The 24,810-nt window shown below is 50.6% G+C and overlaps 10 protein-coding genes across 10 annotated transcripts; 5 read left to right on the forward strand and 5 right to left on the reverse strand.

Annotated features, from left to right (window-relative positions):
- Positions 1-881: 881 nt before the first annotated feature.
- Positions 882-2,126, forward strand: STEHIDRAFT_108814 (uncharacterized protein; the record flags this gene model as incomplete). Its single annotated transcript, XM_007301185.1, has 4 exons — positions 882-1,182; positions 1,247-1,497; positions 1,535-2,042; positions 2,098-2,126. The coding sequence occupies 4 exons, from the start codon at positions 882-884 to the stop codon at positions 2,124-2,126; spliced, it is 1,089 nt and encodes a 362-aa protein (XP_007301247.1).
- Positions 2,127-2,492: 366 nt separating this feature from the next.
- On the reverse strand, positions 2,493-3,719 carry STEHIDRAFT_154103 (uncharacterized protein; the record flags this gene model as incomplete). The annotated part of the gene is made up of 2 exons (XM_007301186.1): positions 2,493-3,014; positions 3,093-3,719. 2 exons carry the CDS (start codon positions 3,717-3,719, stop codon positions 2,493-2,495), a joined length of 1,149 nt encoding a protein of 382 aa, XP_007301248.1.
- Positions 3,720-4,031: 312 nt separating this feature from the next.
- STEHIDRAFT_154104 (uncharacterized protein) lies at positions 4,032-5,547 on the forward strand (the record flags this gene model as incomplete). The annotated part of the gene is made up of 3 exons (XM_007301187.1): positions 4,032-4,466; positions 4,586-5,021; positions 5,090-5,547. The coding sequence occupies 3 exons, from the start codon at positions 4,032-4,034 to the stop codon at positions 5,545-5,547; spliced, it is 1,329 nt and encodes a 442-aa protein (XP_007301249.1).
- A 611-nt stretch (positions 5,548-6,158) lies between these two features.
- STEHIDRAFT_119305 (uncharacterized protein) lies at positions 6,159-7,579 on the forward strand. Its single transcript, XM_007301188.1, has 4 exons — positions 6,159-6,549; positions 6,629-6,984; positions 7,047-7,144; positions 7,208-7,579. Exons 1-4 carry the CDS (start codon positions 6,200-6,202, stop codon positions 7,526-7,528), a joined length of 1,125 nt encoding a protein of 374 aa, XP_007301250.1. The 5' UTR covers positions 6,159-6,199; the 3' UTR covers positions 7,529-7,579.
- Positions 7,580-7,676: 97 nt separating this feature from the next.
- Positions 7,677-9,393, reverse strand: STEHIDRAFT_74940 (prim-pol domain-containing protein). Its single transcript, XM_007300559.1, has 6 exons — positions 9,078-9,393; positions 8,604-9,004; positions 8,329-8,551; positions 8,011-8,263; positions 7,857-7,952; positions 7,677-7,799 (listed from the first exon to the last, which is right to left on the reverse strand). The coding sequence occupies exons 1-6, from the start codon at positions 9,336-9,338 to the stop codon at positions 7,786-7,788; spliced, it is 1,248 nt and encodes a 415-aa protein (XP_007300621.1). The 5' UTR covers positions 9,339-9,393; the 3' UTR covers positions 7,677-7,785.
- Positions 9,394-9,875: 482 nt separating this feature from the next.
- On the forward strand, positions 9,876-11,186 carry STEHIDRAFT_166496 (cysteine proteinase; the record flags this gene model as incomplete). Its single annotated transcript, XM_007301189.1, has 4 exons — positions 9,876-10,087; positions 10,149-10,277; positions 10,330-10,586; positions 10,655-11,186. The coding sequence occupies 4 exons, from the start codon at positions 9,876-9,878 to the stop codon at positions 11,134-11,136; spliced, it is 1,080 nt and encodes a 359-aa protein (XP_007301251.1). The 3' UTR covers positions 11,137-11,186.
- Positions 11,187-12,904: 1,718 nt separating this feature from the next.
- Positions 12,905-13,749, forward strand: STEHIDRAFT_93155 (DUF1077-domain-containing protein). Its single transcript, XM_007301190.1, has 4 exons — positions 12,905-13,006; positions 13,058-13,106; positions 13,166-13,385; positions 13,453-13,749. The coding sequence occupies exons 1-4, from the start codon at positions 12,966-12,968 to the stop codon at positions 13,662-13,664; spliced, it is 522 nt and encodes a 173-aa protein (XP_007301252.1). The 5' UTR covers positions 12,905-12,965; the 3' UTR covers positions 13,665-13,749.
- A 292-nt stretch (positions 13,750-14,041) lies between these two features.
- STEHIDRAFT_93158 (uncharacterized protein) lies at positions 14,042-15,879 on the reverse strand (the record flags this gene model as incomplete). Its single annotated transcript, XM_007301191.1, has 2 exons — positions 14,042-15,079; positions 15,152-15,879. 2 exons carry the CDS (start codon positions 15,877-15,879, stop codon positions 14,134-14,136), a joined length of 1,674 nt encoding a protein of 557 aa, XP_007301253.1. The 3' UTR covers positions 14,042-14,133.
- A 2,444-nt stretch (positions 15,880-18,323) lies between these two features.
- STEHIDRAFT_145389 (uncharacterized protein) lies at positions 18,324-19,236 on the reverse strand. The gene is made up of 6 exons (XM_007301192.1): positions 19,090-19,236; positions 18,944-19,003; positions 18,823-18,882; positions 18,696-18,767; positions 18,535-18,633; positions 18,324-18,473 (listed from the first exon to the last, which is right to left on the reverse strand). The coding sequence occupies exons 1-6, from the start codon at positions 19,219-19,221 to the stop codon at positions 18,471-18,473; spliced, it is 426 nt and encodes a 141-aa protein (XP_007301254.1). The 5' UTR covers positions 19,222-19,236; the 3' UTR covers positions 18,324-18,470.
- Positions 19,237-20,624: 1,388 nt separating this feature from the next.
- STEHIDRAFT_52168 (P-loop containing nucleoside triphosphate hydrolase protein) lies at positions 20,625-23,372 on the reverse strand (the record flags this gene model as incomplete). Its single annotated transcript, XM_007300462.1, has 15 exons — positions 20,625-20,723; positions 20,781-21,031; positions 21,084-21,105; positions 21,161-21,238; positions 21,303-21,371; positions 21,426-21,815; positions 21,872-21,925; positions 21,978-22,110; positions 22,170-22,255; positions 22,309-22,528; positions 22,581-22,639; positions 22,697-22,825; positions 22,881-23,017; positions 23,076-23,153; positions 23,216-23,372. 15 exons carry the CDS (start codon positions 23,370-23,372, stop codon positions 20,625-20,627), a joined length of 1,962 nt encoding a protein of 653 aa, XP_007300524.1.
- Between the last annotated feature and the right edge of the window lie 1,438 nt (positions 23,373-24,810).

Raw genomic sequence — 24,810 nt, forward strand, 5'->3', positions numbered from 1 at the left:
TGCAGGGATCATCATGGTGTTCCAGAATATCCAGGCTATACCATAACCTACTATAGATAACCCATGACGAAGGTGTAATGTAGGATTGAATCACTCATAGGGTAATTGGAGTGATTATCACTGCTACTGTGTCTTCTGCAGGCTTTTGGTGATCCCTGCATTTTGTTGCAGAAATGTCCCTCCTAGCCAGAATCACACATGATTTTCATACTGTCCAGTTGCATACCCAATCTTGTAATATACCTTCTCAATAGCATGTGCATCCTTTGGTTCATCTGATTTGATGAGGTCTTCCAAGTGCAAACAAAAATATCAGAAAATCAACGATTATATTCAAATCTGGCATTCTACAACTACATTTATAGCTATTCACACAGAACTTGCACATTAAGACGGCACCACATATAGCCCTATTCCATGATGCAAAAGACCAAGCAAGATCACATAGCATGACTGAAAAAAAATCGGATCATGGTCGGGGCCACAGTGCCACCTGCATTCTTTTTGTGCGCCACTGTACATCGCCACTGTGGCGCGTGCGAACCTACCCCGCAACTTAACCTTCACTAGAACAGTATCTCCTCAAAGGTATTTCTCTCGTATTTGAGTTGAGAATGCTTCAGAAGAGAAACAGAAGAGAGCCGAGCAGTTACCTGAAGCAGGTCAAACAGCGCACACGCCATGGCAAGTGGCGCCCGGCAACGTTGTGAAATTAGCGCTCGATGAACTCCGAGTCGTCGTGTCCTAGGCTTATTGGCGCTTAGCTTTCCAGCCGGGTTATAAACAAGTACCTTAGAACATCCACTCAGCCCACCGTCGTCGCTCTTTCGCCTGTCACGCATTTCTAGCCTCACGACTCGAATATTTTGTGCATTCTTGCCATGTCTTCCGCCCTGTCTACCATTATGGCCGTCTACGACGTGTCTCTGCAGCCCATCGCCTCCCTCGCCGCCTTCGGTGTCACAGTGACGCCCATTGACGTTGTGGGAGCCCTCAGGCTCGCGCTTGTTTTGCGCCAACTGCGCGAGACCTTCCACAGAGAGCACATCGACAAGTCGAAGCCGACCGGAGGAGGCACGGGCGGGCGGCCTGGGAAGGACCGCGCAGAAGTCGAGAGTCGAGCGCGCACTCGCGATCTCGTGACGACTCTCGTCATGGTCTACGGTGGCGAGGCAGTCGTGGGTGCGTTCTTCCTTCGATGTTGTACTCTATCACTTCTCTGTACTGACATGTTTTGTTGAATAAGCCCCTTGGCTGGGTATACAGCCCTCCTTCATGCTCGGGGGCGCCATCCCCGCCACGTTCATTGCCACACACTACCTTGTCGAGGCTCTCCCAGCCGTTCCCATGCCCGGTTTATACAACGAGCTCCTTTGTGCGGTAGTGGACGCGTTCACTCGTGCTCTGCTCCTTTGTAATGTCGTGCCCACTGTGGTTACGAAGCACGCCTCGCCCCTGATATCCACATCACCCTGGACATTATTGATCACCGCTCTGGTAAGTGGCCGTTTTCATATTCAATACCCATTCGAAGGCTCATGAAAACCTCTACCTCCAGTTCACAGCCAACGGTGGCCCATTCATTACCAACTCCCTTTCCCTGCTGCAACCCCATGCTATAACGATCACTACTCCGCCCGAGCTCCTGCCTTGGGGCTGGACAGGTACCGATCTCTGGGTGGCGCCGCTTGTAACGGCACTCTACGCCACACTCACACATGCCCAACCATTCTTTACCGGCCTTCATTCCCTGCTCTTCTCCTTCTTCAGCCCCTTGGGTCTAGCATTTTTAAGCTTTAAATCCAAGGGCTTGAACGAGACGGGTCCGAATATCGGAGAGTTGCAGCCTGTGGATTCTGATACGGCGAGGGCAGCTTGTGTCGTAGCTCTCGGAGTGTTGTTCGTTGGAAGGACATTGAAGAACTTCGGAATCCAGAGTCCTGCCCACGAAGAATCGAACGAGGCAGCGAAGGATGGGCTAGTTAGGGAGGCGCGGAAAGGCGGAGAACTGTCGAATAGAACTCCTAAGAAGAACAGTACGAGTGAGTAATGTGGCTACCAATCTCATCGGGCTTTCGACTAACGGAGTTGCTGCAGACGCTGGCAAGAAGACCAAAGTACAATGATCGTGGCTATGGTCTAAGTATAATGCTTCCCTCACCTTGTAGTGCTAGTAAGGGGCGAAGTACACAATAAGATCCATTGGATTTATTTCAGCTGTTCGTTGAAGGATAGTTGGGAGGCTCCTTATGCCCTTGATCTGCTCTTAATAATTTATTATTTACTCACACCATTTGTCTTATATTTCCCATACCTTCGCGCTCAGATCCTGCTCTGTGAGCGGGTTTTGGCAATTTATCTTTTAGTCTTTACTGGCTCTCGCCAATGCCATAAGATGAGCTTGATCTTGATTGTAAGGATGCTGTAAAGTGAGTACATATCGAGCCAGGTGTCACTCAGGCGTTAAAAGCCAGCGCACCACAGGTCCTGAGTTACCTTCTCCCTGCCATCTTTTCCAACCTCTCCTCGATCCTCTGAACCTTTTCCATATTTCCCCTCACCATCTCCTCGTAAATATCTCTTTTCCCAAATGTCTCCAACACCTCCCAAACACCAGCGCCAAGCTCCTCCACACCGCCATCAAACACCCCTCTAGAAACTCTCCTCGTCTTCGCCATCGACTTCGCCTTCGTCGTCCCCTTCAGATCTTCATTCCACCTGACCCAGTTCTGATACATCTCCCTAGACAACTGGGCGTTCTTCTTTGAGCTTGGTGAGTTGACTTTTTCTTGAGCTCGAGCTAAACCTTTAGGCCCGAGTCGTGATTCGCGGACTGCTATACGGTGTGGGTCGTAGAATTTGGAAGAGGCGACCCATTCAAAGGCGGAGGATTGGGTGAGGAAGCCGGAATGCCATCGTGGGAGGTCGAGATCGAGGTAGGAGAGGATGGACGGTATAGAGGTGGAGAGGAGGAGCGTCGGAGAATATGTTGGTACTAGGTATGGGAGTGCTATCTAGACAGACGTTCCATGTAGTTAGTAGTTTAGTGTTTGTTTGACCTTAAGTTTGGGAAAAAGAAGAGGGGTACGCACCGAGAGACCCTTCGGACTGAAGGATAGACCGGCACAATTCGAAAGTCGAGTGATGATGAAACCAAGGTCTCCATATGAATTATAGAACGCGTAACGGTCGTGTTCATCTTTATCCTTGCACACTACCATGTCGACCTGGAAATACCTCCCATCTTGCGCGGTCTGTGACTCTCCTGTCCTCGTCTCCTGCGCCTCGCTGTTCTCGAGGCCAGCATCTACCCTAATTTCTCCTGCGTCTACGCTCCTTTCTCCGACGATGCTCTCCAGCGCCGATAATGGGACAGCGAACTGACACGTCCCGAAGCCTTTCTTGCCCAAGTTCGACTGAATGTGCTCCGCTCTAATTGCCTTCGGAATATCGTGCCTCCACCGCGCCATACTCGAGCTCTCACCAGCACTCGAGCCCGCACTCATATTAGTGTTGGCATTGGGGTCAACGAGGTCGGAAACGACGAAGTCGATGTCGCCGTGGTCATGTTTCTCGGGACATTCGTGCGGAACGGTGATGTTTTTGAAGTGCGGAGTGAGGCGCGAGAGGAGGTGTGATTTAATGGGCGTATAGGACGTGGTGGGGATTCGAGGGAACGTGTGGTGAGGGAGGGATTTCAGGAATGCTTTGCCGCCCATGGTGGCGAGTTCTGAGGGAGGCGGATGTTGGAAGCTACATGTTCGTGAATTATGCGCCTGCGTTCGCATGGTCTTCTGGGTTCATTCGAGCATTCACCATGAATGAAGGAAAATACCTATTTGCTCGGTATACTTCCGTGGATTCCGAGATGTGTCTGACATCGAGAATAAAGGGAGACGATCGTCGATAGGGGTCTGGACATACAAAAACTAAGACAACCTTACTCATCTCCTCTTCAGTTTTTTTCGCTCCCATTTTGTATCGCACGCAGCACACCTTCAACCCTTCGCTTTCTACCTTTCACAGCGACAATGGACGCATCTCGAGAAGAACTTGTCGAGCTTCTCAAATCCCTCGGCATCGTCCTACCTCCAAAGACCAAGTTGCCCTCGGAAGCCCTCAACACCCGCCTCCTCAAAGCCCTCGACTCCACACAACGCATCTCCAAGTTCCTTCCTCCCAATTCTTCATCCTCCGACGGGAAACTCAACCCGGCTGAGCTCTCAAAATGGTCTCGCACGTCCTCAGAGAAACTGTTGAAAGCAGTCGAGAGGCACAACATGCAGGAGGCGACGATGGTGGCGAACTCGCAGTCGGGCATGGGACCCAGCGATCCGTTCCCGCTCTATGCGAATCCGTTCATGGATGTGAGGCAGACGATGATGAGTATTGGGAACTTGTGGGATACGGGGTGTTCGGCGGCGTTGATGCAGAACCAAGAGGGTACTTCTGGGATTGCGTTTCGGGTGAGTGTTCTTTCTACGCTGGGTGGCGTAAGGGGGCCACATAGCGCCGGGCTCTCTTCCTTAGACCTTTTGTTGGAGTATCTCACTGACTTGACTTCTATATTGGTCTGCGTGAACAGATTGTAGATGTTTACGAGTTCGACGCTCAAACCCCTATACTCGTTGTCCTCTACAAACACGCCACAGAAGAAGACCCTAGCGCCGCATTCGAATCTATCTGCTGGATGCAGGACCAAGTTACCAAGGGCCACACCGTCCCCTCAGCGCGCAAACAGTCCACGACGCCAGCCGGCATCCAAATCACTGCCTCCACCCAAGAACAACAACTTCTCCTTCGTATCCTTGCGTCAAACAGCAAACGCATAGCGCCGTCATACAAGCCGAAGAGGGACCCGAAGTTGGAGAGGACGTTTACGCTATCGTTTTTGGTTCCCGTTGGTCCGTTGAGCGCGAAGGACCTAGGGACGTACTGTAAGAATGACGGGTGTAACGTGTGCGGCGAGCAGGGAAAGAGACAGTGCTCGAGGTGCCATACGATTCGGTACTGCAGTGAAGGTCAGTACCTTCTCGAACGTCCCTTTATATCTGGCGGCGAATGCTGATGACCACCTGTGGATGATCAGAATGCCAGAAGTTCGACTGGAAAGCGCACAAAGCCCTCTGTGCCTCCCTTAAGGGCGCCACCTGGGAGACAGTCAACTTCAAGCTGCAGACGGCAACGGGCCAGCCATTGTACGCCATGGCTGTCAACCGCTTCACGAACTTCGCTGAAGAGAAAGAAGAGATGGACGAGAAGATGGAACGCGTAAAGCTAGGTCTTCCTCCGCCGAACTCGCACGGCACGTCGCCTTTCATCGTCAAGGTGCAGGTAGACGCGGCCACGACGTCGATGTTGATCTATGACAGAAGGAGGGTGTTTGAGGCCCAGATCCTGAAGGAAGAAGGAGCGTGGATGAGGATCACACAGAAGGTGCGGAGTAAGGGGTGGAATGGGCTGAAGTTGTTTTGTTGGGCGGTGAGAAGGAGCGACTGGGAGCTTGATATCTGTGTGGATGCGTTCCCAGAGTGGCAGCAGTGGTGATGAGGATAATTGGTTGTCTCTAACCAGGAAGACATCGTCGTCCGTGTTTTGTTTCAAATTGTAATCACTATGCGCCACACCAGATCTCGCAGATGAGACTCGTCCAAAAACACTGGGCGGTCATTAATGTAGCATTGTAGCATTATACTGTGTTAACTATCGTATTCAGGGCTACTTGTTAGTACTTCCTATCGTCCGAACGGGAAGCTGTACTCACTGTACGCGTATTAATCACTGGGCCTCAGGCTTCGCCAACTTCAACACTATTTTCTAATCTGCGCCTCGATACCCGGGAGTACGAGACGTGAGGAATAATCCCCGTCCTTTCTTGGCAACCCGATCTTCAACCTAAAAAGAGAGAAGAATGTCACATCGCCTACTATGACGCCTGGCTTGTCGTGGATGGCGGGAAGAAGGTCGCAAAACCTGAGCTGAGTTACTGTGGGCCTGTTGTGGCTGCTTCAAAAGGGAAGATCACCCGGGCCGCGGCTCGACTTCGACAACTCACGATCAACAATATCACATGTTCTCGCCAAACATGGGGCAAACACAGTTACACAACTTGAAAGGTCAGAACTTTGACGGGTGCCAACGACGTATTTGCACCGTGACGAGCTTTCGCAGAGTGCTCCAGTCTATTACATTCAAAGGCATGCGTCTTCAAGTTACCTCTGCAATATCTCACGGGACTTGGAGTTCGCTGTTCGCGAGCATCTCTCGTCACTCTGGAAAAAGGAAGAAACTTCCCAGTCGTGGCAGGCTCCACGCCCACGACGCCATTGTGAACACAAACCTCGCTCTTCCCGTAGAGCTCCTCTATCCTATTCTTGCCGAGGCTTTTGGAGATTATCTTTATCGACTATTAGCTACTCCTGAGGACTTGGATGACATCAACCCTTTCCTTGCGTGTCTTCATGTCAACTCGACCTTTCGAGCATGCACTCTGAAGCTCATGGGCTACTTGTGGGGAAACTACGACATGTTGTTTGACCAGCACTCAGGGTAAACCATCCACTCCAACTGTCTCTATCCTAACTCTATTTAGAGATCTTATGAAACTCAGTGCACAATCTTCATCTAGAAAGCTATCGAACTTCAAACCCGCTTTCTACCTCCTCAAGAAACCTTCGAAACTCATTCGTCACTACCCTTGGCCACGGACGCCCAGCATAATCGACAGCAGCCGCATCTACAAGCACTATGGTCATATCCCACTCGTCCAGATGGGGCAAAATGTCTTGCTGGAGAATGCATACCAAGAGTCGTGGCTGAAGGGGCCAGACTCCAGGGACGGAAGACTCTCACTATTCTCTCACTTCAGCTCCCACCACAGTATTGAGGCTTATTACCGGTCGTCCCTTGCAGCGGGTGCGCCAAAAGCACTGTTGAAGAAGGTTCACTTCTATTCCCTTACTCAGATGTATTTATGGAAGAAAAGTCTGTTTCATTGCTCTTGCTTGGCGTCTGCTCTTCGCTGATACTGCGTATTCTCTTTTCAGCTCTTGCGCTCTTATGCCTCATCAAATCGGGTTCTGGGCCTACTAGCATCGGCCATAATTTTGAGGTCTTCAAATCAAGCATGGGATCTCACCCACAGGCAAGTGTCGTAGCCATCACCTTCCGTGACCTTGAAGGAGTTGACCGATGTGTGTGATCGTAGGAAAACATCGATTTCCAAGAGCACTGGAACGAGCATGCTCTGCATACCGGCAATGTCGCCCACACTTATCTGCGCGCCGGTATCGCCCATGAGCTCGACGTGGAGGAGGATGAGCTTCCAATGATCAACCCAACGGCTCTTAAAGCCATTGGGTTCTTTGAGGTGCGAAATGATATGTGCGGCTTCGCTGCCATGGGGGGTCATGCAGCTAGTTTAGCCATGTCCGCTAAGATGGTATTGGGTATCTGGCTTTCGGATAAAGAAAAGAGGCTTTATCTAGACATTCCCGGGCTCGAGGATGCCACTATACCACAGCTCTAATCGTTCATGTGGTCTCTGAGTATGCTCTTCACCTACATTCTGATTCTGCCGCAATGTCTACGAATATTATGATCCCGCTTGTCGTAACCGTCCTTTACCGAGTTGTCGGGTTGCTTGACTCGCTCGTGGCCCACATGCAGGTGAATTCGTCAATACGGCCCATTCTTATCACATCCATTGATATGCCCTCCGTAAGAAGCGATATCTATACACAACTCGTACAAGGATCTACATATATCAGTGCTGCCCGCGACGCATCACCAGGACGTGTCTGCAAGTAAGCGTAAGGTGAGCCCGCTGTGTCTTTTTGAAATTTATGCCCACGTACCCATTTCTCGCTTCACCCTCCTCACCTCGCCCATTAGTCCCATTGCATACTTCTCCAACATGTCGACGTAGGGCTTCAGCGAAGTTTTCTCCCAATCTGTGGAACCGTAAAGTCATTCAGGACTTTCATGTATAAAGCGTGACCCGACACGCACCGGAATGTTCTTCCGTACTCGACTCAGTCTTCGTAGCGTCGAGCTCTTGCAGAAGCTGACCCACAGTGGGCACAGTATCTGGATCAAACTCATCCACCAGTTCCGGGTCGATAGGCACGCAAATGCGACCCGTCTTTGGATGCACGCAGAACGGAGCTTTGAGCAAGTGATTCCGGTGTTTGGAGACTTCAGCGTCGATCCGCGGGTAAGTGTACTGCAGGACAATATCCTCCAGGGCAGCCATCATTGGACCCTGTCTCAAGGAAAATTATTACCGATTAACCGATGCTGGATGATGATAAATGAGAGACGACCGACTCTTTCGGATTTCTTGTACTTCTGAATCTCTCGCTTGAGGTTATCCCATTTCTCTTCTGATGTTCGGTCTTCATCGTCATCCCACTTGTCTTGCAGGCTTCTGACTATGGATTTATCGGGTATCAGCTTCAATAGCTCCTCCCATCTAGCACGTTCCTGGAAACAATCTTGATCCGCTAGGATGAGATCAGTGAACCGTCCGACCAGTATTCCCAAAGCATCCCTGTATGATACGATGATTACCAGCCATTTCGAATAGTGAGAAAGGCGCTTACTTGACTGCTGGTGGCAGTGAAGGCTCGGTCCCTTTCCCTCCATTTATCCTCACATTCACCTTCTTGGCCATCTCCTTCCCGCCAGCCACGACCGTCATCCATCCAACTACCGCCCTCCTCTGCTCGTCCGTCAACTCCATCGCTTCCCGATCCGATACCCACAAATGGATACCACGACGACCCGAATATACCCATAGTAGGTGCTGGTACCCGAAATGTTCCCGGATAGAGCTGTCGATGACGATGACGGCTGCGCTAATAAACCCCCAACAACGCTTGCAGATCGAGGCGCCTGTGCAGCAGGTACGGATGGAGTCGTAATCTGTCATATCAATATCGAACACAAGTTCGCGGAGCAGAGGGGTTAAAGCCGTGTTTCGCATGACTTTCTTGTCTTTGGGCTACACAATAACATAACACCGATCATGAACACTATCAGTGCGCGAACTCACGGCAGTCGAAAGACACACATACCCTGGCAGAATATACCGGCCCAATCTCGAAACGAGTAGGATTCAGAGTACATGTTTGTTTCTTGAACTCGTCTGCATTAGCAAACGACTGGTAGCGGAGATAGACGTCGTTCTGAAGACTGTAAGCGATCTCGCGGTTCGTCCATTGTCGCGTCGGGGTATGTTCGTGATTGAGCCATTTGAAGACAGACTTAAAGGGATATAAACGGCGATAGAAGGCATTCATAACCTCTGGAGATGATGGTGATAGGTCGTCAGACATAGCGATTACACCGTGAAGGGGAGACAAGTTCGAGGGAAGAGGTGTGATGTACGCGTGCAGACTCAGAGTAACGCGTCGAAATAATTGACAGAAATCAATTTCCTAAACGCGTCTGTGGCTGAAGACGGCAACCGCCGTAGAGAACCAAACGCCACTGTCGCGGCCGCGTTGATTGGTTGATCATCCTCAAGAGCTCTCCTTCACCTCGCATCATGATACTTATCACGATTTAGATGACTCTATACGCGTGCAATCCGCCTAACTTGGTGCAGCTATCCTGTTTGGCTTTTATCAAGCTCGCAGGACAAGTACCACAGTCGCAAACTATCCATTATCTTTCCACCTGTGCGTATCTTCAAGTTGGCGGAATCCCGACGGCCAGGAACGATTCAAACGGAAGGTCTACTGTGACTCGACCACTGCGGGCGGGGCTATGATCGCGATTAAGTTCGTCTTTTTGGTCAAGACGAGAACTTGACTCTTAACCTCGCCGGTGGTAAGCCATAATACTCCTGTAGTTCATCCAGGACGAGCTCGATGGTGGCCAAGGATACTTTGCACGATGGCGCTTTCATTCGCCCATGTCCTTCACCATACTCGCATGCACAGATTAAAAAATACCTCGAATGTATCAAATGGCCTGTGTCCACTGTTACTCCGGACCAGTTCGATCCGAACCTCGACAATCTCCATCTCCTGATGTACCTCCATTTTGTTGCGTTCCCGTTTAGCAACGTCGATCTGCATTAGTAAGATTCATAACCGTTCGTCCCCTCGTTCATTGCTGATTCCATGGCCTGGTCGGTTTAGCACAAAAGAGCATCGTATGTCTGTGTCTTACGAGGGTGCCTATGAAAGGCTGGTTCTTTATAGGTCGGGAAGTTGGTGTATGGGCCAGAATAGTCTGTTCTTGGGCATGCTTCGCGGACTTGGATATCGGTAGCCTCTTTCCGATAAGTATGCATTTTCATGCTCATCCTTACATCTCTAGGGCTTATGCTGCTCCAGCGCGAGGTCTCTTCCAGAACAGACACCAACATGGGCCACTTACGCATCTCGTCATTCTTGTCCAGCCCCTCGCGGGATCCAACCAGACCTACGTTGTCGATGTTGGCTATGGAGGTTCAGGTGGTATTCGGCCTCTCCTTCTCACCGATATGAGTGAAAGCGATGCCCATTGGGTGTGGGGAACTTTTCCGCCTGAACGACACCGCGTGGTACGTGCCGCTCATCCCGCAAGCAGTCTCGGTTGGTCTAGTTCCACTTCATTATTGTCATGTCACTGACTATCGCTATGTGTTGGTTCCTTTCTTCAGAAACGGAAGAGGCTTCTGGCGTGGTCCCGCTACGCGACTGGGATATGCAGGTTACGCATTCACCCATCGGATCCAAAGAGTTGGAATGGCAATCTCTCTACACCTTCAACGAGCTCGAGTTTTTCCCAGTAGACATAGAGACAGCCTCTTACGTGGTGGCGACCGTGCCGGGGATGTTCACAAAGACCGTGATAGTCAACACAGCCTTCGAGGTCACGTTAGACGACTTGGCCGATGTCGAATTAGGAAAGGAGGAGCGCTCCGTCCTCTCTGATAGCGGGTTACGGTGGGTTGGGAGGTGGGTACTGGGGGACGCGGGAACAAAGACCTTCAAGCGTCTTGGGGCACATAAGCTTGAGGAAAAGGTTCTGTTGAGCGAGAGCGAGAGAGTACTGGTCCTCCGAGATGTCTTTGGTATCGATCTGGACGGGGAAGCTGAGCGATGGATAGCAGGGCGAGATCCAGAGTTGAAGGGTCCTTGAGCTTGGAAGATTGTGAAGTGTGATTCGATTCGTGGCTATTGTAATGCACATATATCTCTCTTGCTGATTTGTCCGTTCTTGCTTGTTCAGGGGTCCGTCGTCTTTCCGAGAACACTCCCCATGTCTCTTCGCCGTCAAATACATACTATAATTACTTATTACCAAGCCTCCAGCCTACGTATACTCTCCGCGTTGTCGCATTGAATGAGATCCTTCGCAATTCCGGGATTCAGCAATGTGGCCCTCACTGCTGCGTCACACGTCGCGGTGCCACTGGAGTGCCACACTTCGCCGTTAACCTCGAGCACTGGGGGGTACGCATCGGGTGAATTTCACCCAGATTTTTCACCCAAAGACATGCAGGATTTTCACCCAATCCTCGGGTGACGGATATAGGCTTCACCTGATCTTTGGGTGAAAACTTTGGGTGAAATTCCCAACCTTTGTTTTCGTTTTCACCCGAAGTTTTCGTTCAAATTTTGGGTGAAAATCCACCTAGCTTGGACGGATTCTGATAGGCTCGGTGTCAGATCCACGCTCTTCGTCTTTGGTCTCTACGATACATTTTCGGACTATATGAAACTGCACACGCAAGAGCAAGAGCAAGTGGATATATTGCTTCGGGCCAGAACTATATATATACATGGAAAGAATCTACAGACTGCCCCCAGACAGTGTCACTTCTGAGATCTCGGGCTTCACTACATATAATCACAAGCATATGGGAGTAAGAATAAGAGCTTCATCCCTGTTGATAACAAGATTAGGCCTAGTAACAAGGAAATGAGGCTAGAGAGAGAGAGAGACGCACCACATGTCGGAGGAGTTTGTGGTATAAAGGGCCAAGCGAGAAGCTCCCCGCGAGCGTACCAAGCGCGAAGCATTCACGCTCGACAAGTAATTTTAGGTGCTCACCTTATTGTCGACCCTCCACGCACGCAAGAACCAATAACTCAGACAATTCGACGTGAGACGCGGCTGGCGATAACATTTGCACGTGAATTGACTTGATCAATTCTAGCTGAGGGTAGAGCAGAAACAAGTGAGAGACGACGAGTTATTGCAGCTGGCTCAGGCTGAATTCGGAGTACGCACCGTTTCCACAAGTGTAGTGCCGTGCTTATGGTGTTCTTGAGTCGAGTGTTGGGTTCCTTTACCTACTACCAGGGAAAAGGGGCCAGACAGTGCCGCACGGTAAGCTATGAGGTTTGTGGAAAAGAGCTATCGCCTCCCATCGTAGAGCGTTGGGATGCTGCTCGTGGGGAGCGTGGAGAGTGCGAGATGCGGTGGTGGTGGTATGTAGAGACAACAAACTTCGTGGCGAGTCGATTGGCGCTGGATGCATAACGCAGTGACGTCATATGCTCGCACGCCACAACCTCTGCCTTTCTAAGTACTCGAGTGCCTCACGGGCCACAGTGTTACAACCCACTGCACACATCTATGTGCACATTCAGGATTTAGTAAGTAACCAGCTTCTCGCTCTGGGATGTTTTTCTTTTCCTTCGAATTTATGTCAATTCTCAGGAGGCTTACTGATCCTCGCCAAGTTCGGGTGAAATTCCATTGGGTTGTCCGCAGGGCCAAGGCTTGACCACCGAAATTTGGGTGAAACGTGAAATTCACCTATTCTTAGGTGAAATTCACCCATTCCGTCTCCCACAGTGGCTCGACCTTCGAATTCACTGCAGGCCGTCTGAAATTCTACACTATTCAGATGTCCATCTCTACGGTTTTAGATCCTAAGATTCCTTGTTCTGCTAAGCGCGAAGTTCAACGCCCACTAGCCATACCTCACATCGTCATATAATCTACAGAGTTCTCTAACCATGTCAGTAACCTTGGACTACAGCTCGCTAGAGGCCACGAAGTACGCGTTTATCTCATTTCTGCCAGCTGCCAACAACTAACGTATTCCAAGATGGCGTACTCTTCCCAAACCTCCTGGTTTCACTGGGACTCTTACGACTGTATGATGGCCTCTTCCATGAAGCGGCTACGGCTTTACTCAAATCAGTCTCCAATATAGACCAAGTCGTCGTCCAAAGCTCCAGATAGCTCGAAGGCCGCGTCATATGAGGCCCTGAAATCGAGTCGAGCTTGGGACTTCGCCATCTCGCCAGCGAAGTCTCTTCCGATGCAGGCATTCATGCTCTACATGTCAGGAGGAGGAGTCCAAATCTTCAGCATGGGGATTGTATTCATGCTCCTCCTGTCACCATTCAAGAATGTTGCAGCGATCAACACCGGTACGCCCATCTCTGCGTCCTCTTAGTTCATCTTATGACCAATATTCCCCTTGTTTCCGAATCATAGCTTTCGCACAATTTGCTCCAGGAACAGCACCCTCGAACGCGAAGTCACTCACCACCCTTCCACTACAAAAGCTCGTCTACATCGCGTGCAATGTCCTCACACTTGCCCTAGGGCTTTGGAAATGTCGGTCAATGGGACTACTGCCCACGGGCACAGCGGATTGGCTCGCATTCGAGAGTAGAGGGACAGCGCCGGAGATGATGCTTTTGTAGAGGGTTGAACGGTTTATAGAGCAGAGGGTCTTTGCACTGCTGGGTCTAGGTGTGTACGAGTTTTGGTATCAGTTTATATATATCTTGGCATAGATGATTGTTCTGGGGAGACCGGCGTTTGAGTTCGTGAGGAAGTCGAGGTTCTTGAGAAATTGGCGGTAAGGACCTTGACATGGGCCGCTAAGGTGGACGCGACCGCGAAATATATCACCGAGCCTTGGAATCGATGGAGAGCAAATAGATTCTGTGCCCTCTCGTCCTCACATCACTTCTACTACAACGCCAAAAGGTTAGTTATTCATGGCGTTTCCTTTAGTTCATCGCAATTTGAGTGATATCAAAGTATTCCAGAGTGGAGGGATGAAGTACAAAAGCCCGTGAGAAGGTATCTAACCATGACACTACATAACTTCTCGTCCAATGTCCACTACGCCAAAAAGCCCAGAAGGAACACAAGGATATATCCATACTAGTCCGCCTTCTCCTTGCTCCTAAGCTGCGCATCCTTGCTACTCTTTATCTGGCCCTTCACATACGTTTTCGCGACTTTCTTGACAATCGCTCTCCTTCCAAACCCTCTGACATCCACGTACACGAGCACCACATTCTTCACAGTCCCCGCCGCCATCAGTACATTATTTCCAGCGTGTTCGCCATACTTGTGCGCAACAGCATTCGACAGTGCACTCCCTCCTGCATCGACTATCCGTGTCGACGATTCAGAGAGTGTGGAGAGGATGAGGGCCGCAGAGAGCGCAACGCCTCCCCATTTGGATTTGCCCTTGCCGCGGTCGGGCAGGGGAGGTGGTATTTCAGCAACTGGCGTGTTGTGACCTGAGGTAGGGGCAGAACCTGGTCCTGCGGCGGACTTGCGTGGAGGTAACGGAGGTTTCTCCGGGGGTGCGTATGAACCGGTAGCAGAGGAAGCCGAATAGTATGATGGTGGTGCTCCGTCGTCAATCTTCCGGGGTGGAAGAGGTGGTTTCTCACCAGCTGGACTTAGTCTGCCTGACGTCGAGCTCGGACTCGCGACACCACGTGCAGCATTCGCGGTCAATGAGCTCGTCGCGCCGCCCTGAGAGGCCGTACTAGGGTCGTTGGAGGATTTTGAGCCGCCACCTACAACGCGGTAGATCATACCCTCGACAGCAGCAGCCGTCTTTCCAGAGAGTTTTACGGCTTGACCGGAGACGGCGTGGATCTGTGAGAGATGTTTACGGGTCGTAGGTGAGGAGAGGAGAAGAAGAGCACGGGAGGGTGGGACCGGTGGAGTACCAGGAGCGTTAGGGTCTCTCGAACCATCAGGCGAGGCGGAGGGCTGCTGGTGCTGTCCAGGTTTGGTATTCTTGACGTAGTAATTCGATGCGGTATTCATGGCAGTAGTGAGAAGCGTCGTCCCACCGGAAATAACATAGCTATAGAGGGAGAGTATCATTAGCACGCGGGGAACAGGCGAAAACTGATTGTGGCATAGATGAGGACCGCACCTGGCCATAACTGCACCTTTGAACAGCCAGTCCCTCTCTTCCGGTGGTACTGTCTTGACCAAGACCTCGCTCTCGCTCAACTGCTCGATGCTATCTGCGCCCTCTGGGAGCTCTACTACGACGGGATCATTCTCATGCCCCTTCTGTCCCAGCGATGGATCCTCCTGGACATGGATGTGATTGTCGAGGGCACCGATAATCCGACCGTTGTCTTCATCCATGAGGACGAACCGACCACGTAAATCCTCGTCTCCGTGAAAGCCCATGGCTGTTCCTGCGCCTCCGGGTACTGAGACAGGACTGTCGGAAGGCTTGACATCCGTAAGAACAGTATGCTGAGAAGAGGACCCTTGATAATCGCCATACTCGGCCAAGATGCTCTGAAATGTCTCAAGATTCTCGGCAACCCTGCCTTCCTTCTCCCCCACGCTTGGTAGAGTTAGTACCATCTCCCCATCCGCTTGAGTGCCTTGGAAGACATAACGATGCTCCCCGTTATTCTCAGACTGAGTGATCCTCCGAGCTGGGTCGAGTACGGTCTCAAAACTGCCAAGACGTAAGACGAGGAAGACGTCCGGGGTTTCGGGAGTCGAGTAGGTAGGTGGAGGAAGAGAGAATGTCACATATTCGACGTAGAGAATTCCGCTGTGAGATTCTGTGGGCGTGTGAAGCGATGCATTGGGTAGAGTGAGCAAGAGAAAAGCTTCCGGTGCTGGCCTCGTAGGCATTTATGTCGATGCCTTTGGTTGCGAGTTATGGGAGAAGGAAGGCAAGAGCGTAGCAGTATCATTCTTGGCTGTGGTTACATGGGCAACCCGGATCCGCACCTACGACAGAGTTGGAGTTTGACCCTAACCTCAGCGCTCAGTCACTGTGTGGCCCTAGAACGAATCCGGAGCTGTGGCGTTACTTGCGTAGTAAACCGATATCCCTTCGAGCCATACCCAACATGATCCATACTAATACTGGCCGACTATCGGGCAATACAGTAAGAAGATATGTTTTCACAACCACAGGAGGTCCAAGAAATACACATATAGTAATAGGGAGAAAAGCAAGAGTACGAAGGCGTCCAGAGTTTGATATGTTACAGGATGTTGGCTTCAAACCTACAAGCAAATAGGCATCTTACCAGAAACACCGGGTTGCGCAGACCTCTTTAATGCACGTCAATAATCGTGCAGAGTCTCGATCGTAGCTAGGAGATCAGGACGTACCGACTCATCTATCTCGACCCCGGACTCGTCGTCAGAAGGCTTACTCGTACGAGTTCGCTTCGCTCTACTGCCTTTTCCTTTAGACAATTTGGAGTGCTATAGGACACAATCACGGTCAGATTTGCCAGCTATGTAGCTGCCAAAATGATAGCTTACATGTGGAAGTGGCTTCGCCGCCGATTCCCTTCTTTCCCCTTTTCCAGAGTATCTGAATCGGGCTAGCTTTTGTTTCTGAGAGATCAAAAATAAGCTACGGTTGAGAGAAGAGTGAAGATACTCTTGCCATCATCTTCACTGGGGCAGAGTCTTCATCAGAGTCCGATTCGCCAGTTTCGAAGACAGGGGCTTTGAGCTGTAGGTAGGAATAGAAGTGAGATGTAGGATCTCAGTCATGACCAGATTTGTGATGACACTGAATAACGACTTACCTTATTTGAGGGCCCTTGTTCGTTTTCCGGTAAGGCCTGCTTAGGAAATGTTGACGTGTGAGGTAGAGCAACGGGCTTGTCGTGCTTCCTTCTGTCAGATTTCTCCGTTGTCAAAAGCGGAGACAAATACGTTATGTCAACCAAACCGCGCACGATCATTGGACAGTGGATATTCACGGGTGTATGTAGCTTCGCTGTACTCAAGCTCCGACTCTTTTCACCTCCGGAAGACAACTCGGAGGAGGATGTCTATAAAACAATTTATCGGTGAGCACTGTGTCAAGAGAGCTCCAGGAGTGGTCTCACTATCTCTATAACATCAGAATCTGCCGTGCCAGCTTGGCGTTCAGCTGCTACCTCAATGTGCCTCCCCTGTAAACAAGAGATGGGAGCGACATGAAGGCTGATTTAGTACCTAGGACCTGACGCGAGCCTCAGATGCAAGAACTCACCACCTCAGGCTGTGCATTACTTGGTTGATCGCGCTTCCTCTTTTTTGTGGTTGACTTTGGAGTTGGATATGATCCAGCAGCCGAATTCCGCTCGGGGCGAGTCGGTGTTGTAGGTAGCTTCAATACAGCTGCATGATCTAGGAGAACAATTCTGCAGGTCAACATCCGTGCATGTACAGTGAAATATCTAAACTTACTCTCCAACACTGGTACTACCCGAGGTGCTACAGGTGGGGTTCTTCTAGCCGTCGGTCTTGGGGCGGGCTGAGGTTCTGCAAATCATGGGGGTAGATGGTGTTGAATGGGTCTAGTTGCAACACAAACGTACTATGACTCACGCTGATGACCGTCTAATGACGCTTCAAAGTCTCTGAGCTTTCCTTCCCATTCCGTTCGCCGTTCAAAGGACAAAGTATCGGAGCAAATCTGTCTCTGCCAACTAACATCAGAGCCGACCTGACGGTCCTTCGACTGTATGCGTGGACATGGAGGCATTTGTGGTAAGCTTGAATAGGACCACTGGCACGCATAAATGAGAAGAATACGTACGGCAACACACCGACCGAAGCTTTCTTTCCCTGGAACCTGACCTACGTGTATCCTGGCAGAAGACAGTGGATACCCCCAAGCTAAGTCACTGTTGAAACCAACAGGGATCTTTTGGCGCTTCATCCATAACTGAATCTTAACATTACGCTTCTTCTTTTCCGCCTTCTCTTTCTCTGTCTGCCTTGCCATGCAGAAGTGCGGGAATAGTGAATCGATGGAAAGTGGGGAAGAGGGAAAGAACGTCACATTTCGTGAGGTGAATCAGCGGACTACTTATCTCAATCTACTAAGCGCATTCCCACCGGACCTCGTTCCATTCCCTACGTGACGGATATCAGATCCCTACCTCTGTCGACGGAGATAGCCGTCAGGAAGGCTCATCAGGGTTGTTGCCCCCGAGGAGTTGTGGCGTTTCGAATATATTCAGGTGGGCGGCCTGCCCGTCGTGGTGCGAGAGAACAACAACAAATTTGAAAGCAGAGTAGTCCAGCATACAAACAAACATCGCGAAGCAGCGATAATAGATGGTAGTACAAGCAAGATTTCTGACATAGAAGCGAGTATTCTGAAAGTCCAGGAACTCTTGGAGAGACCGAAGGGGATTGAAGCAAGACGGACAGAGGGGCATTGGATGAAGACGGTATGGTTACATGGACAGAGTCGCTGAGGCAGTTTACTGCAGAATGCATCAGTACTCCGAACACCGTCGCCTACTATATAATCTGGATTACAGTCACCTTGTCCATGATCTCGATCGGGAATTCATCATCAGAGTTGGCATATCGACGACGTTTGGCTTGTTTGGCCTTTCCTTTAGTCGAGCATGTTGCCGGTGACTGTACGCAATGGATCATAAGCGGGGAAAACTTTGGAGGCAGAGTAACTAGCCCGCCCTTACCTCTCTTTCTGAATCGGTCGACAGAGTCAGATCTATGTCGGTCGGGGCACCCTCTTCCCGTACGCGTTCTTGCTGCAGTGAGGGTCAAATACACAATCGGTGAGAGCATTGTGAAGTCTTCGCTTACACCTCGCGGCATCTTCATCTTGGCCTTCCGGTTCGCTTTCCCGGATGACGAAGATGGTACCTATGCAAAGGTAGATTCGTGTGAATACAACTTCAGAGACAATTCGAGTAGATATCCATACCTCGGTCATATCTGATATTTCTATATCCGAATCCGGTTCGTCTTCGCGATAGTCAAGTGTCTTCAGGCGGATGAGATTAGACGCATTGCATACGAGTTGGTTTTCAGCCAATGTTCTGATGGCGAAGCCGTGACTAACAAACTCACCATATGCGACGGCCCCGCCTCACCTAGCGGTAGAACCACAGGGAATGGTGCTGGTGCAGGGCGGGCAATAGACTCATCACGCTTCCTCTTGTTGGCTCGATTCGTTGTTGGTGGCGGCGTTGGATATGCCATAACCGACAAGCTCTGCCTGGGCCGCGTAGGAGTCGCAGGTGGTTCTATCGTCGGACCTATGGTTCCATGATTCAGTGTGTCCACTGATGTGGTTGTATATAGGTTTCTAACGTACTTCTCCTGAGCCCTGACCCAGAGGCAATGCGCTCCGATTCAGTCGGGACGATTCTTCTGCGAGACGGAGTGCTCGGTGTCAACGGGGTGCTCGTATCTGCATGAGAGTGTCCTGGTCAGAGCCTTGCCTACCGCGCAAATTCAGCAAACATGCTTGACTCACTCGTCCGAGAAGATTCTACCCGAGGCGTTTGGGGTACTATACGATGTAGAACTCGTAAGATACCAGAATGCAAGCAGTGATGTGAATGCACATACCTTGAGTTGAGCTTCGCGTTTTCAAGAATGCTCTATACTGTTTTTGAGCTATCAGTCTGTCCTCACGAGAGAGCGTCCTAGAACACTTCTGTTTCGTGTTTCTATCCTAATGAATAGTTTGAATAACATTAGTGTAGCAAGAGCACAACGATAACGCACGATTTGAATCCAGCACCTCCCGAAAGTCGGACCAAAAGAACTTGTGACATGGACGGCCTCGTCTTCGAGTTCCATGCCCTGCGCTCGCTCGGGATTGAAGTGCGAAATGTTTATGTGCTCCTTCAGCCACTGTTGCTGAATTGCTTCCTCCCTGAGCTCGGCCTTGGTCTTCTTACGCTTGTTTGGCGACATGAAAAGCTTCGCAAGTGGGTGATGCTGGGAGATGAGTGCAAAGAAGAGATGTACGAGCTGGGACCGATCTCTGTACTCGCGGATTGAATGCGCATTCCCACACCCTCCTTGAGCTCCGTGGCATCAGCATAGCAACACGTATCATGAGACCACTTTGTCCGCCTATGGTTAATCTTCTCTTCGCTTGCATGATGCCGTACTGCATAAAGAGTTCGGTGGCGATTCCCGGTTATCATATGCCGCTTCGGGCGCATTGAGGTCAATAGTTCTGAACGTGGACTCTTTCGAGGCAAGACGCTGGGAGGCTGAATATTACACGATTGCAATGCTAACCTGACGGATCAAGCGCACAATACATACGGAGAGCTCACACTCCAGGCGTTGGTAATTCGGGACGTGAATGAACCATTATCAGCGGAAGATACCGGATGTATGAAAGGACACAGCGGACGAAAACAGCAAGCCACGCAACATTTCGGTTCGAAGTATAATCGTAACAACGACATGCATGTTTTGGTCACTGATTCATCTCGATCAACCTAGTATAAATCGTCAGTCTCACCTGTAGGCTTGAGGACCAGTCAGAACGGTTAAGCTCACCATTGGGGCTCGATCTCAGTGATGATAGAAATACTGGCAGAACAGTCAGGGGAGCGTCTCGCGTAACATTGAAATCAGACTTACAATGTCTTCTTTGCCTCCTCAATCTCATGATATACCACCCATCCCGACTTCGGCTTTCTCGTGAAGAACACGGAGTTCGGATGCACATTCAGGACCTGATACCAGCTCTCTGTCAGCAACGCCTCTTCCAAAACGACATGTGGATGACATACCGCATTGCCATGGACGGGACGATACGTCCCATCCGGAAGCATCTTCGCCCCGTTCCTCCAATACCCTCGAACGAGGCATTGTCGGAGACGCTTGGCATCTCCTTCACAGCTCTCCATAGGCAGATTGAAACGCGTCATGTACTTCTTCAATTGTGAACGTATAGAAACGGCTCGAGATAGAGCACGGAAAGAGAGTGCGTGGTTCTTGCACCATGAAGACGATTTGCCGTATCGAGTGAATGCGTTGTATACTGTACAAGGGCTTGAGCGTATGAGACACGGAATCAAGTCACATGCACATACCATTTAAAAGAGTAAGGTGGTCCTGTTGCATGGAATATCAGTACATAGGAAGTGGTCAACGGAATCGGCTCACTTACCCCCTCTTCAGCGATGAATTTGCGATGTTCTAATTCGGCAACCGCTGACGACATACCGTCAGGGACGGTGAAGACGTCCTGGAACGGAGGGTAAGTCTGTTATTCATGGACCAAAACATCATATCCGGATCTTTCAGCGTACTTGTATACTGGTCATGGCGGCGATTGTCAAAATTTCATCACCGCATTCGAAGTCTTTCGAGCTGGAGAGCTGACGGAGAAATATGAACTAGTGGCTAATGTTGTGTGGAGGATCAGAACGCACCATGCAGGCAGTTTTGATATCCACAGGGAATTCTGCCAGCTTCTGCCCCATGACAGTCAGGTGCCCATCAGCGTTAATGAGCCTCGCCTGAAGCATCTCATTGAGAGCATGCAGTATACTCTCCGACGGCGGCATAGTAACCCATTCCAGTTTCATCAGGTCGTCGATGCCTAGAGACTTCAGTTGCACAAGTGGAGTTGTAAGATCAACACGGGTGATCTCGGGTGGTGTGCTATAAGGTAAAGAATCGAAGGTGGCGGATGGATATAGGCGATAGCAGATGCCTTCTGAAGTTCGTCCGGCGCGGCCTGTTCGTTGAAGAGCAGAAGCTTGCGAGGTGGGGACGACGGCGAGAGAGGAGTATGACATGGTGGGGTTGAATATCCGTATCTTCGAGTATCCGATAAATTTAGACGATATACGACCCTGAAGAATATTATACTGACCTTGACATGCCCACTATCTACTACGAACTTGATGCCGTCGATGGTGACGCTAGCCTGTTGGTGGCCGTTAGTCAGACTTGTGGGGAGACAGACGCTCTGGACTGACCTCGGCGATGTTCGTCGCGACGATGACCTTTCGAGCATTTGGTGGGGTGGGCTCGAAAACCTGCAGTTGTTCCTGAGTTGATAACCCGGCGTGTAATGCCAGCGGAATCAACTGCAAAGGTGCACGAGTCAGACTGTATCGCGGTACATGCTGTCAGTAGGAGTTAGTTTAATAGAGGAAGTAGAGACTAACGTTGACTTCAGTTCTTCGATCTCTTCTAAACACCGATCAATCTCCTCTCGGCCTGTGAGAAAAACCAAGACGTCGCCTCTTCCTTGCTATGCGACGTGATCAGAGCTGAAACCCGAGAATCCCGCACGAGGCTACCTACCTGGGCATGGATCTCACATACAACTTCAGCTGCTTTGCGAACGTAGTCCGGTGTTGGCTCGTGGAGATACGCCACCCGAACAGGGTATACCCGCCCTTCCAAACTAACAATGGTCGCACTGTCGGCCGCATTGTTTGATGTGAAATACTCAAGAAACGCCGTAGCATCCAGGGTGGCTGATGCGACGATGAGCCGTAGGGAAGGGCGTTTCCGGCAGATCCTAGATGCCAGTCTTGTGAGTAAGACGCAGATGGGACAAACGTGAGAGTTACTTCTTCAATACAGCAAGGAGAAGGTCGGTGTAAACACTTCTCTCGTGGGCTTCATCGATCTGTGACAGTGTTTCAGATTGCAGTATTAGATTAGCTTGAGGGGGCGAGAAACGGACCATGATCACGCTGTACCGACTGAGTAATGGGTCGAGTAGGGTCTCTCGGAAGAGCATTCCATCCGTCATGTAGCGGATACGCGTTCGCTCTGGGCTACTGACATCCTCAAACCGGATCGTATAACCGACCTTGAACACGGTCAGCATAGAGTAAATACGGTCAGCAAGGGGACACAAAGCTAACTTCATCTCCTAGTACGGAGCCGACCTCTGTGGCAACGCGAGCGGCGACAGAAGTTGCTGCAACGCGTCGAGGTTGTGTGCAAGCAATGACGTTCCCCTCTGAGGCCCATCCGGATTCATACAGATACTGAGGGATCTCTAACGGAAGTCAGCGAATGTAAGACAGGAACGAGTTCGGGCGGACATTCACACTCACGAGTTGTTTTGCCACATCCGGTTTGCCCCATCACAATGACTACTTGATATCGCTCTATGCAGTACAAAAGCTCATCCCCTTCACGAGGTGAAATGTCTCGTTAGAGTTATTCAGCTCTAATCACCGAAGGTTACCCTTACTGTGTTTGAACACGGGAAGCCGCTCGCGCTGAGACTGTATCGAATATGCCGATGAGATCGGTGCGGAGGACACTAAATTTTCCTCCTTTGTGGTGGCTCGATCAAGTGTACTGCCAGGACCTAAGGTTCCCGGCTTCCAGAAGGTGAGTGCTGCCATGTTCCCGTCACCGAGGAAAGTAACTGTCTGGTATCCTCAAGTGGCTACAAGTATAGAAATCGAGGGTCACGGAACTTCGGGTCAATACCAGGTCAGTTTGTTCGGGTGTATGCTCTAGGAAAGGAAGGATGTGCCGGATGGGGCTGAAATGGGGCTTCAGGCAGAAACCTGGTCGAACATGGAAAGGAGATGGTGTTGAACGAACAGACGCCGGGGAGCGGACATCTACTTACATCAAAGTTTAGACCCACGCGGTCCGCACGTGGTGCTCTCGCAGTTTCAACCTTCCGGCTGCCTGGCTTCGTTCCCGACGTTCTGGCCTCTTTCTTTGCTCTGCCTTCATCGAGCAAACCGTGTCTGATCATGTCTCCTGCTGTCTCCACACACTTGACATTCGATATGTGCCGCGAACTACTATGTTGCTTCATTATACATGTCATAAGTGCTTGATCCGACGACTTTGTGTCAATCGGGGCGCGATTCATAAGTGTATGACATCGGCTGAAGATAAGTTCCCAACTCTTTCCCCAATGCCCTTACCAAGATTTCCGCCCATAGGAAAAGGGTACGTATGAACGGCTATACGGCCAAAACTTGAAGCATAAGGCACGTAGCCCTATGCTTTGTCGCAGATTGGAGCTACTGCGAACGCCCGAAAACCAGCAAGTGCAGCTTCTTCCGTCCTCGAGCCATGCTGGTCCAGGAGACGCTAAACTGCTACGGCGTAAGGTCAGATATCAGACCATAAAGCATCGTTTCTTGCAGTTCTTATCAAAACTCAGATAGCCACTTACAAGCAGCATTTAGTAAGTCAATGTCCTTGCGAAGACGTCGTCACCTCTACCTAGTGTTATCAGTGGCTCGCCTGCGTTCGCGTTCTTGACCTCCTTCTGAACGAGTGCACCCTAACGAGGTCATCCGCGGGTAGTTACCTCACAGCTATCTATACGAAATGGTGTATTTTTTGTCTAGCTATCTCGGCGCTTTACAACTTTCATCTCAGTTGCTTGGCCTGCGCTACTGCTGGCCAAGGCGGTAGTATCCGCACAAATGCTAAGCCTCTAGTGAGCTGAGTGCACTGACCTCCCTGCTATCCTTAAACTGACCTTTCGTGTAGCGGTCTAGTGGTATTCTGAACACCGGTGGAGCCATACCAGTCCCCGTCCGCGGTTTACTTCCAACATTCGCTCCTCCGAGCGGCTCTTTCCCCGATGGCGAACTCTGCCAAAAGATGAACATCTCCTGAGCTTTGAATCACAGTCACCAGTAACTGAAGGCGATGCCGCATGTACTGTCACCACATCGGGTGTGAGTGCCGCGTCACGCGATGCATTTCGTTCTCATACTTCGCCGTGCTTTCTAGAGACGTGAGCGCATCACCAATGTAGTTCACCTATGGATGCGAGTGGATGGAGAGGGTGTTCGACCCTCTCGTCCA

Source organism: Stereum hirsutum (genome assembly GCF_000264905.1).
Source record: "Stereum hirsutum FP-91666 SS1 unplaced genomic scaffold STEHIscaffold_3, whole genome shotgun sequence".
Lineage (NCBI taxonomy): Eukaryota > Fungi > Basidiomycota > Agaricomycetes > Russulales > Stereaceae > Stereum > Stereum hirsutum.

Coding starts and splice junctions, on each gene's coding strand:
- STEHIDRAFT_93155 (XM_007301190.1), top strand. CDS start 12,966: ATGTCAGTAACCTTGGACTACAGCTCGCTAGAGGCCACGAA. Junction 13,007..13,057: donor AGCTCGCTAGAGGCCACGAA/GTACGCGTTTAT, acceptor ACGTATTCCAAG/ATGGCGTACTCTTCCCAAAC. Junction 13,386..13,452: donor TGTTGCAGCGATCAACACCG/GTACGCCCATCT, acceptor TCCGAATCATAG/CTTTCGCACAATTTGCTCCA.
- STEHIDRAFT_119305 (XM_007301188.1), top strand. CDS start 6,200: ATGCGTCTTCAAGTTACCTCTGCAATATCTCACGGGACTTGGAGTTCG. Junction 6,985..7,046: donor GATGTATTTATGGAAGAAAA/GTCTGTTTCATT, acceptor TTCTCTTTTCAG/CTCTTGCGCTCTTATGCCTC. Junction 7,145..7,207: donor GCATGGGATCTCACCCACAG/GCAAGTGTCGTA, acceptor GTGTGATCGTAG/GAAAACATCGATTTCCAAGA.
- STEHIDRAFT_74940 (XM_007300559.1), bottom strand. CDS start 9,338: ATGTCTGACGACCTATCACCATCATCTCCAGAGGTTATGAATGCCTTC. Junction 8,264..8,328: donor AGTACAAGAAATCCGAAAGA/GTCGGTCGTCTC, acceptor TCCTTGAGACAG/GGTCCAATGATGGCTGCCCT. Junction 7,953..8,010: donor GAGTACGGAAGAACATTCCG/GTGCGTGTCGGG, acceptor ACGGTTCCACAG/ATTGGGAGAAAACTTCGCTG.
- STEHIDRAFT_145389 (XM_007301192.1), bottom strand. CDS start 19,221: ATGGCATATCCAACGCCGCCACCAACAACGAATCGAGCCAACAAGAGG. Junction 19,004..19,089: donor AGGCGGGGCCGTCGCATATG/GTGAGTTTGTTA, acceptor ATCCGCCTGAAG/ACACTTGACTATCGCGAAGA. Junction 18,634..18,695: donor CGACCGATTCAGAAAGAGAG/GTAAGGGCGGGC, acceptor CATTGCGTACAG/TCACCGGCAACATGCTCGAC.